The sequence below is a fragment of the Amphimedon queenslandica genome, unplaced genomic scaffold (genome assembly GCF_000090795.2).
Source record: "Amphimedon queenslandica unplaced genomic scaffold, v1.1 AMPQUscaffold_13246, whole genome shotgun sequence".
In the NCBI taxonomy this organism is placed as follows: Eukaryota; Metazoa; Porifera; class Demospongiae; order Haplosclerida; family Niphatidae; genus Amphimedon; species Amphimedon queenslandica.
In genome coordinates, this window is record NW_003546518.1 from 71,004 (window position 1) to 83,326 (window position 12,323).

The 12,323-nt window shown below is 32.8% G+C and overlaps 1 protein-coding gene across 1 annotated transcript in view; it reads right to left on the minus strand.

Annotated features, from left to right (window-relative positions):
- Positions 1–124: 124 nt before the first annotated feature.
- Positions 125–12,323, minus strand: part of LOC100640043 (receptor-type tyrosine-protein phosphatase delta-like) — a 13,598-nt gene continuing 1,399 nt past the window's right edge. Inside the window, exons 2-15 of the mRNA XM_019999704.1 lie at positions 9,455–9,700; positions 8,958–9,153; positions 8,008–8,413; positions 7,062–7,098; positions 6,706–6,803; positions 6,129–6,254; positions 5,412–5,717; positions 4,933–5,082; positions 3,464–3,557; positions 3,185–3,261; positions 1,679–1,781; positions 1,249–1,406; positions 680–837; positions 125–311 (exon numbers count right to left, since the gene is read on the minus strand). Coding sequence (XP_019855263.1) covers positions 125–311; positions 680–837; positions 1,249–1,406; positions 1,679–1,781; positions 3,185–3,261; positions 3,464–3,557; positions 4,933–5,082; positions 5,412–5,717; positions 6,129–6,254; positions 6,706–6,803; positions 7,062–7,098; positions 8,008–8,413; positions 8,958–9,153; positions 9,455–9,700 — 2,342 coding nt within the window. The remainder of the gene's footprint in view (positions 312–679; positions 838–1,248; positions 1,407–1,678; positions 1,782–3,184; positions 3,262–3,463; positions 3,558–4,932; positions 5,083–5,411; positions 5,718–6,128; positions 6,255–6,705; positions 6,804–7,061; positions 7,099–8,007; positions 8,414–8,957; positions 9,154–9,454; positions 9,701–12,323) is intronic.

A 12,323-nucleotide genomic window follows, 5' to 3' on the forward strand; every position in this document is an offset into this window, starting at 1 on the left:
CAAGCACTACAATACAGTACATGGCATTTGGAGTACAGGGACTTTGGTCCAATTTTTGAGCAAATTAAAAATTCATTAAAAATCCAAATTTGATCGGAATTAGCTCAAACTTGCTATTACAGTGTTAATTGCCCTCCTCCTCCTCCTCTCCCTCTCTCTCTCTCTCTTTTCTTACTCTGGTCTGGACCATGGCTGATCTTTGTATTCTGAGAGTCTTTACAGTTTGAAAGAGGTCAATCATTCCTTCAACTGAGTATCTCTCCAGTACAATACCCAACGCTATAAACACACCAGTCCTACCAACACCAGAACTACAGGATAAGACAATAAGTATAATAATAATAATAATAATAATAATAACGACAATAATGATTAATGATAATAATAAGAATAATGAATTATTGATAATGATGATGTAGTAAGTATATGTACAGTAACATGTTAATTTACAAATGGCATAAAATAAAGCTGGAAACTTACCATGTACATGTAGGACACAACCTCAAAATACATGTACATGTGCATGTATATTTAAATTGCATCAAAAATGTAAGACAAAATCATTCACAAATGCTTTCCAGCTACATGCATACAGTAAACATGTACATCATTATATTGTACATGTACATGTACATGTACATATGTATGTAGTCATATTCTACATGTACATGTGTGTTACCTGCACATTACTGTTATCGGTTCAGTGGTTCTTAATGTGATGTAAAGCTCTTGAACATTTTGTATCATTTGAAGGAGAGGGAGGGCAGACACTGGGACACCTCTTTCAGGCCAACCCAGGAACTGGAAGTGGTGGAGTGTGTAACTAGCTTCAGGTTGCTATAACATAAAAATGATAAAAAATAAAAATAATAGAAAATTAAGTAATTAATATATAATTTGTTATGGAAATGAAGCATTTTAAATAAAGTACATATAGCAAATTTAAGTATACATAAGCTTTATTAGTTATTATACAATATTACACTATCATATAATAGTTAATTATTAATTGTTATTTCAATATTACTTTATTATACAGTACATTGCTCAATGCCATGATATACATGTACATGCACGTGTATGAGTAAAGCCATAAAAGAAAGAGTTTAAAAATATTCAACCAGCTGTATAGTATGGAACATTGCAAATAGACTTTTAATTATACTAAATCATTTATAAATTATTACATTAAATGCAAATAACTGTAAGGTTATTAGGCCATTAGCAATGACTGGTTGAATGTCTCACCTCTAAGTGTGCTATTTTAAATTGTCTGTGTAGATAGTCAATCTCCTCTTTCTTCTTTATTAGTTCAATGGTGATCTCACCAAACTGTCTGCTCTCAAGGTCGGACCAATAAAGAAAGCTACACTCTTGCTGCTTCTCCTCCAGTTTCGTTAACATTACTAGTAGCAATGAATGAATGAAAAAGAAGAGGGAAGGGAATTAAAACTCTTTTTACTTAAAATCTTTACTACAACTTTCTTTTGTGAATACAGTAGCTAAAAGCTGTAATGACTTTTGACAAATTAATTAAATGTACATTTATTTATACATAAATGTTTTTTTTGGAACACCTATTTTTAATCATTTGAGTGGGTAGTTTATGTATTGTATATGTACATGTACAAACATACACTCATTCTATTATTTTATTTCATTTCCTTTTCTTCTCTACCTATTATTTTGCTCTTGTGTTCCCATATCATTCTCCAGAAATCTTCCACAGTGTTCTTCATTGGACCCTGTGTAGCAAGGTATGCTCTCTGCTGTCTGTAGCTCTACAAGAAATAATAACACAAGTTATTAGATTTTATAATTATAACATCAAAATTAAAATTTTGATTGTAACCAGTTTAAAATTTCCAAAAATATGAGTATGTACATGCAAGAGAAAAGTAATGAAAATGAAGAATTTATTTTGGCAAAATTAGGCCAAACATCCTGTACTATAGTACAGGGACTTTGGGCCAATTTTTGAAATTTGTAAAAGAATTTAAATTTGAATAAAATTAGCTCAAACTTGCTACACAACATAAGAACATGTATGTTTATCAGAAAATATTATAAAAATGGAGAATTCTCTCCTAGTCATTTTTGGCAAAATTTGGCCGAACACCCTGTACTATAGTACAGGGACTTTGGCCCAATTTTTGAGTAACTTTTAAAAATCGTAAAAAATCCAAACTTGATTGGAATCAACTCAAACTTGCTACACAACATAAAAACATGTATATGTATTAGAAAAAATTATAAAAATGGAGAATTCTCTCCTAGTCATTTTTGGCGAAATTTGGCCGAACACCCTGTACTATAGTACAGGGATTTTGGCCCAATTTTTGAGTAACTTTTAAAAATCGTAAAAAATTTAAATTTGATCGGAATCAACTCAAACTTGCTACACAACATAAAAACATGTATATGTATTAGAAAAAAAATTATAAAAATGGAGAATTCTCTCCTAGTCATTTTTGGCAAAATTTGGCCGAACACCCTGTACTATAGTACAGGGACTTTGGCCCGATTATTGAGTAACTTTTAAAAATCGTAAAAAATTCAAATTTGAATGGAATCAACTCAAACTTGCTACGCAACATAAAAACATGTATATGCATCAGAAAAAAATTATAAAAATGAAGAATTCTCTCCTAGTCATTTTTGACAAAATTTGGTGTACTGTAGTACAGGGATGTTGGCCCAATTTTTGAGTAACTTTAAATAATCGTAAAAAATTTAAATTTGATCGGAATCAACTCAAACTTGCTACACAACATAAGAACATGTATATGTATCAGGAAAAATTAGAAAAATTATAAAAATAGAGAATTCTCTCCTAGTCATTTTTGGCAAAATTTGGCCGAACACCCTGTACTATAGTACAGGGACTTTGGCCCGATTTTTGAGTAACTTTTAATAATCGTAAAAAATTTAAATTTGATCGGAATCAACTCAAACTTGCTACACAACATAAAAACATGTATATGCATCAGAAAAAATTATAAAAATGGAGAATTCTCTCCTAGTCATTTTTGGCAAAATTTGGTGTACCGTAGTACAGGGATGTTGGCCCAATTTTTGAGTAACTTCAAATATTTGTAAAAAAATATAATTTTGATTTAAATCTGTACATAAAGTATATGCATTATAAAATGTTCAGTAAATTATGAACGTGTACAGTACTTACATCAATATAACTGGCATTAATATAATCTGATCCTTCAGTAGCTCTGATGAAACTAAGTTTTACTCTGTTGTACTCATCTATAAATAACAACAACAACAATAATAACAACAACAACAACAACAACAACAACAACAACAATAATAATAATAATAATAATAATAATAATAACAATAATAATAATAATTTTTTTTTCTCGTAAGTAATAATGACAATAATAATAATAATAATAATAATAATAACTATACTTTAGCCACACCCACAACCACACCCACTACTTACATGGCATAATGTTGACGAATCTGTTCTTTCCTTTGTTGACATTCTTAGTGGCACTGGCAAATCTGTGTGGCTCTGTCCTGTCTGTCGCTAGACGCTAAAAATAGAAACACGACATCACATTGATACTATAAATAGAACAGATTGATTACATGTACATGTACATAAAATTTAGTTTTAATAAATCTTCAAAACTTGGACAATAATATATGGATTGAATTTAAAAATTCATAAAAAAATCTAAATTTAATCGGAATCAGCTCAAAGTTGATACAAAGCTTAAGGATAAGTATATATGTACATTATGTTAAAGTAACGGAGTACAATACATGTACATGTATATGGGATATATTTCCCGAGGATTTAATTTCGCTAATTTCCTGCTTTTAAAAATTTATGAAAATTTTTATCTATGAAAATTATTTTTTATCAAACTAAAAATGCTGAGTAGAAGAAAAACACAAAATTTTTTCTTGTGAATAGATTGAAATATACCCTCTATACGGTATGTTCCAGCTGCTGCTTATAAACATTGTTTCAAGTTGATTGTGTGTGCTTTTCCCAAAAATAAACACTAACTACTACTATTAGTCATTAAGCATGAGTACATATGCACATGTACATGTATGTATATGTACACAAGATAAAAAACATTATAATTACTATACTATATCCCAACTGAGTTTGACCCAAGAAAAACTGGAATAACTTTTTATAGGAATGCGGGATAAGGATGAGACTTTCACAGGTTCTTAGTCGCCCAATGCCATCACAGGATCTCAGGTCTTGGGTCTCTCAGCCCTTGGGAACCCTGAGAACCGGGTTCTCCCTATAAACCCAATGGCATACCAAAATGACGTTTTATGACAATTTATCTACGTCATAGTTTACATAAGAACATGTGGTCGAGTGCCCAAACCGATAATTCTTCTTTTAAAAAGCTAACAGAGCAAGATCTTTTGATAATAATGGCCAATATGAAGACTAGTTGACTCCAGCAGCTATTGTACTGCTTATCAGAACAAACAAAGCCCATTTAAAAGTGAAATACAGGCCAACTAGGCACCTGTAAAATATCGGCCATGCTTCTATGAATATCATTATAAGACGTCATTAGTGACGTATGGCTACATTTTTCAAATTCCAAGCGGCTGGTGTCAAACTCAGCTGGGATATAGTATACTAAAAAGCAACTATTAATATAGGCCATACATGTACATGTAGTCTTTGGCTAATGACTCTACATATAAAACAACAACAACAACAACAACAACAACAACAACAACAACAATACAACAATAACAATTATACAACAACAATAATGTCTATATAATATTATTTCTCTTGAGACTCTTGTACATGTAACTAATGCATACATGTACAATGTACATGTACTGCATATACATGTATGTACATAACGCATTATATACATGTATGTGTATATATACATGTATGTGTACATGTATGTGTACCTGAAACTCCATTTCCAGTAGAGAGCTCTCACCGTCTTCTTGTATTAGCTCCAGTTTGTCTAAATGAACTGGGAACTGATCTGAAGTGACATCAGTTACACCACAAGCAATGGCCTCATTGATAGCCTCATGAATAAAGAAATATTGATCCTAGGAGAGAAGGAGGGAGGGAGAGGGAGAGAGAGAGAGAGAAGAAGAGATGGATGATTATAGCAGGCAAGAAAAATAAAAGAAAAATAGCAACATGTAAATAAAATGAAAGAGGGGAATAGAGAAAAAATAAAGTGAAAGAAAAACATTTGTACATGTAATTGCAGAGAGAAACGGAAGAGAGAATTAATACAGAAAATAAAAAGAAGAAAAGCAATATGTAAATGTACATGAGAAAAAAGAAAAGAAATACATGTACATGTATATATAAATGTAGGAAAAGAAAAATGCAGCATACATGTACATGTACATAGAATTAAATGGCATACCTCAGTCTGGACCATGAAGTTCCTCTGATTCCTAAGCAAAGTGACATGTCCATAAATATCAACATTATCCTCTCCATGGAGTATTCTCTGGAGCATACTGTCAATGACTACAAAGGTACCAGTTCTACCCACTCCAGCACTACAGTGGACTATCATTGGGCCAGTGTCTGGTGGCAGGCGGTTGTGGTGTGCTCGGACGCAGCGAATCATCGATAACATGGAGGTAGGGAACTCAGGGACGCCATGATCAGGCCAGGCTGTGAAATGAAACTGTCTGACTTCTCTTAGGTCTTTTGATGTACCTCCCTGGGGGAGAAAGGGAGGGAGGAAGAGAGAGAGGGAGGGAGAGAGAGAGAGGGAGAGAGAAAGAGAGGGAGGGAGAGAGAGAGAGGGAGAGAGAGAGAGGGATAGAAAAAGGGAGGGAGAGAGGGAGAGAGAGAGAGAGAGGGAGAGAGGGAGGGAGAGAGAGAGAGAAAGAGGGAGAGAGAGAGGAAGAAAAACAATAGGAAAAAGTGTCATACATGTATGTATACACACTTGTCCATATGTATATGCATAAATATGTAAACACACATGAGTAGATATACAGTACATGTACATGTACATGTACATCTACATGTAAATAAAGGGAAGAAAGAAAAAGAGCAATGGGGGAAAAGAACTAAGAACTAAAGCTCTATAAAAGTGTACAAATATAAAAGATTCCATACAACTCACTTTCATAATGGTGAATGTTCTAAAAGTATAATTGGCAAGAGGGACACACTCCACTAGCGTCACTTCAACTCCTCCATACGTACACCTCTCGTTGACATCAGTCGGCCAATAGCAATCACACTTTACCTATCAATAACCACTTGATAATTACATGTACATATACATGTACATTGTATTGTTATACATGTACATTCATTGTATTGTATTGTTACATGTACATCAATAAGTACAAGTACATGCACAAATGTATTGTGAATATTGTTAGATATAAAAGAGACCAATTCAAACTAGAAATGAAAGAAAAATGACATATACATGTACATGTACATGTAGGCTAAATTTAATGAGAGATCAAAGTCTCCTAAACTCCCTCTAGATCTAACAGTGATTATAATCCATTGCATGTATTGATTTTTGGACTATTCTTTATCTTCACTTCTTATTGTACATTGTATACGTATGTGTTTCACTTCTTGCTAAAGCAAAATTCAAAAACAAATAACAATACACAATTACACATACATGTATTCTACGATATATGTATATGTACATGTACAGTGATGTCATCAAGTCCTACCGTTGATTTCTCTTGTAGTTTGGTTACCATGACAATGGTCGCACTGTTCTGTTCCCAGACCATCCTCCAGAACTCACCAATTGTCTCAGCCATAGGACCTAGAGATAATAGAACGAGCAAATCATTATTAAACATACATGTACATGTACATGTACAGTGTATGTGTACATGTACATGTACATGTATGTGTACGTGTACATGTACATTGAACATACACATAGCCAGTAATACATGTACGTGTACATTGCATGCACAATAATAACTTAATAAGTGATGATATACATTGTACAGTAACCGTGATTGTACATGTACATGTATATTTTGCTTTTCTATCATACAAATCAAAGTCATGGTACCTTGTGTTGCTATGTATTGTTGTGGCTTCATAAAACCCTGAGAGAGAGAGAGGGGGGGAGAGAGAGAGAGGGAGGGAGGGAGAGAGGGAGAGAGAGAGAGAGTGAGAGAGAGGGGAAGGGAGAGAGAGAGAGAGGACAAAAATAAGTATTAATAAGTAATATAACAAAATGAATTAATATGAAGATTGCTCATTCATGTATTAGCATTTTGTGTACACACAAACAGAGAGCCAGTGTTGATAAACTGTACGACATTATAACGATAACAGAAAGTTTATATACAGAGACTGCAGAGAGAGTAAACAGACGGTTCCATATAATAATAATGCACATCTGTCATACACTGTATGTACATGTACATCATTTTTTTAACAGATATTATATTTTGAATAACAACACTTAATACTGAGAGAGAGAGAGAGAGAACATAGTGCATTTTCAAAATCGGCGAGGAATTGAAAATACAAATTAAAATATTATAAATAATATACAAAGATATAAATAATAAAATAAGAATGAGACAATAATGTACATGCATATGATATGGCAACAATAACATGAAAAAATTAGACCAGAAAATCATTTTAAACAAGCACTGTTACATGTACAATAGTTTTAACCATATAAATATAGTGTATAAAAGCTAGTACTACCGTATAGCGCTTTATTTTGGCAATTTTGCTGTAAAATTATAATTGGCGTTTTTTAATTTGGCAGTTTTTGTGTACACGCGTGCATTACTGAGCATGTGCATTAATGATTGGCGGTTTTAATATTGGCGATTCTGCTTGCAAACCGCCAATCGCCAAAATAAAACTCCACTAAATTAAAGCGCTATACAGTATACATAACTGCGTACATGTACATGTACACTGCAATTATACATGCACATTAACACATTAATATGTACATTCATATAATATATACATGTACAATATATACTTACATCAAGGAAGCTAGCGTTAATATAATCAGATCCCTCCTGCCACTTAACAGTCGATAGTTTAACCCTCGTATGATCATAAGGCAAGATATTATCATACCGATTCTTGGCCAAGTTACACTCATAATTAGCGACCTCCTTTGGATGACCAGGATTCATCGGTATCGTACCAAACTCTTCCATAAACCTCTGGTTATCGTTCATCCTCATTACAGCAAGGTGAGCCGGGAACTGATAGTTGTGAATGGTAGGGTGAGTGTTCATAACCTCCGACTGATTTTTCTTGCGGTACACGTCGATCGGGTCCATTACACGGGATTTTCGTATCGAGCGTCTAATTATTGAGGTACCCCCTCCTTTCTCCATTCTACTACCAGCACTCTTGCTTCTTATTAGTGGACTACTGGGACTACAAGAAATAATAATAACAATAATAATAATAATAATAATAATAATAATATATTTTTATAGTAGATAATATACTAATACATAATTAAGTTACAGAAATAAAAAAATAATAATAATATAGAATAAATACATGCACGTAATAATAATATATGTACATGTACATGTACTATATACATGTAGCTGCATGTGTGCAAATAAATATTTACATGTACATGTACATGTACATGCATGTGTCAACTAAAATGTGTGGCAAGTAAAACATTAAAGCTACAATGGATGTACTACACTATAGTACAGACTGTAAGAGGATATGAATGTAGTTGTAGTATAGCTAGTCTATAGAGAGATATTTCTTAGAAAATTGAATCTCAATGGTCACACCTGAACCAAACATAATTAATGTCAATACATACAAATTCATACCCAATAATAGAGTAAAAAGAGAACAAATGATTAAACATACATTATGTATAATATATGTTTATTTATACATGTATAATAATTATTAATTATCATTATTTGCATATATGTTCCTTAGTCCTAACCTTTCTCTCTGTCTCCTTATTAGACAGCAGCAGATGACAATCACACATATAATAATAATAATCAGTACAGCAACAACCAGAGCACCTCCTCCAGCAATACCAAAGACAATGAGCATGTTAAAAGGAGTTGGCGAAGGAGTAGAAGAAGGAGTAACAGTAACTGAAGGAGTAACAGTAACTGAAGGAGTAACAGTAACTGAAGGAGTAGGAGATGCGGTAATAATAGTAGTAATTAGATGAGTGTGTGTGTGTGTGTGAGAGAGAGAGAGAGAAAGGATAAATGATGAAGATACTTTACATGTGAAAACAAAAGCAACTGTACAAGCTAAAATTTGGTGGAGTTATTATGGTATGGCAAATTTAGCTTCATGCAGTTGGCAAATTTGAGCAAAATTTTAGTTTTTTTAAAAAGCAATTCAACATTGCATATTTTCTAACTAAATACAGTACATGTACAGTAGCTAAACGAATTATAAGTTGGTACTAAATCAACTTACCAGACAAATTAAAGCAACAGTAATTTTCATGACCTTTAACAGTTATAACAGCACCATCTTCTGAGAAACCAATGGTAAGACTAACTGTCCTATTATCAGAACTCATAGACACCACTAGTTCACTAGGAACACTGTCATTGTTAAGCAGCCATATTCCGGATACATTACAATTCAATTGGAGTGTGGACTCATTAGTGTTTGGGAGAAGTGAGACTGATCTAAGAGTACACTGACCATTGACTTGTACTGAGGAGAGAGAGAGAGAGAGGGAGGGAGAGAGAGCAAGAAAGGATAAACAGAGAAAGAAGTAGGAGAAGATAGAAAGAAAGAGAGAGAGAGAGAGAGAGGTAAATAAAAATAATGATTAAGTGATGACAAATAATTACACTGTCATTTGTACCAGTGTGTCAATGTGACCTACTTCAGTACTTCTTAAAAAGCATAAACTATAGCCCATGGTTTAGTTTTGGCTTAATTTTTTGAGTTGCACATGTACATGTATGACTATTTTTAAAAGTTGCAAATTTTCATAAAAAAGCATGAACACAAATGTAGCGGGTCATTCCATAAGAGAAGACCCTTCCAAAAAATGTAGGTAAAAAAATAGCTTGCTTCGCATATTAAAATATGTTGCTTTCTTATATAGTGTAAAAATGCACTCATAGCATTGTGGGTCGGACCACAATGTGGTTAGCTTACAATAACTGTCAATTATCAGTAAAACAAGTACAGTAAGCTTAGTGTTTTCAAGGGGACCCAAAATGTGATTTAATAAAATGTACAAAATTAGCAAAAATCAATAGTGAATTCAATAGCATAACACAATAATAATAGGGGATTCTATAACTAAAGCCTTTGCATACATAGCTTTAATTAGCAACTAGTTCAAAGTGAATTATCATTTATCAAGTATTTGCAATATCACCGCTAACAACTACTGTAACTCACTGCATTTACATGTACACATAAATTTTTCTTTACAAATATAATAATTAATTAAATAATTGTGGGGTCTTCATAGTTCTTATGATAAGACCCCTCCAAAAAATGGACCTATACTGATGACCAGACTTTCTTAGAAAAAAAGAAAGCCAAGTGAAACTGAAGGAACTCCAAAGCTATTAGCAGTCTCTCAGGCTTATATAGTGTGAAAATGCATTCATAGCATTGTGGGTCGGACCACAATGTGGTTAGCTTACAATAACTGTCAATTATCAGTAAAACAAGTACAGTAAGCTTAGTATTTTCAAAGGGACTCTTGATTTAACAAAATGTACATAATTAGCAAGAATCAATAATGAATTCAATTCACAAAATACCTATTTATTAGCATAACACTATAACACAATAATAATAGGTCCACCTTCCATAGCTTTAATTAGCAACTAGTTCAAAGTGAATTATCATTTATCAAGCATTTGCAATATCACCACTAATAACTACTGTAACTCACTACATTTACATGTACATACATGTACAAGCAAATTTTTCATTACAAATATAATTTATAATAGTGGGGTCTTCATAGTTCATATGGTAAGACCCCTCCAAAAAATGGACCTTATACTGATGACAAGTGAAACCGAAGGAACTCCAAAGCTATTAACAGTCTCTCAGGCTTATATAGTGTGAAAATGCATTCATAGCATTGTGGGTCGCACCAATGTGGTTAGCTTATGATAACTATCAATTATCACTGATTGTACTTGTACATCCTTTCTGTAATAGAGCTTGTAGAACCATGGGACTTACATTGGCCGCATATTGTACAAAAATTAAACTATAATACTGTACGGGTTTAAAATTCTGTGGGGTATTTAATTTCGTGGATTTTGTGGGTAACTTCTTAACCACAGAAATTAATACATGTACCATTGAAATGCTCACTGCACATGCGCAGCATGTGAAAATCAATGACTTGATGCAAGTGCACGTGCAAGAACGCAAAATTTAAATTTAAAGAATGAAGAACTTTTCGCTAAAACACGAAATTTTATACCCTTGAAATTTACTACCCGTATGGTAGTTCTACCACTTTGTGTTTAAGACCACGCACTTTTAAATGGGTCCAAAATTCCATTTTACGTTATATCAGAAAAACCGCCATTTTTCATAAGAGAACCAGATGGCCCCCCCCTGACTAAAGGGGGGCACTACAATTATTGTACAAATTACACTAGTTCAATTAAATCAATTGCTCGGGGGATCAACCCCCTCCAAAAATTATAAACAAAATTGACAACGAAGTAGACTACCCATACAAGCAATAAATCACCAATGAGTTTAAATACTAAAATAATCTACTCAGGCTATTGTGGGTCGCACCATTATTATCAATTAACTATTAGTAATAGTTAAATAATGTTAATATAAGCATAATTGAAAATGAGACTAAGATGAACTCAACTAAGCTTGACAATCAAGAGCACATAACCAATCAACATATACAAAGCAAATATACTAGAATATACTAGGATATACACTAATATACTAACAATCACGACAGAATTAGGATAATTAGCATACTTCAGCAAATAAAAAAATTACGCTAAGGAATTTCTCCAAATTTAATTCCAAACAATTATATTTTCTAAACAAGGAACAACTGACTCCAATAATAGCCAGTAATTGTAAGAATACACTTATTAATAACAATATCACAATACATGGTAATTCAATTATAAAGGATTGATTACAGCATCCATTTAACAAATACACAAATGAACATGTATACAATTATTTCCATCAATGCCCACAATCAAGAGTAGATAATAATAGAAGAGAGTGTCCTACTGTGATATACCCCCTGCTTCATCACGGCGTAGAATTGAAGAGTCACATTCAGGATATTTTTAGTATTTTATTTGAG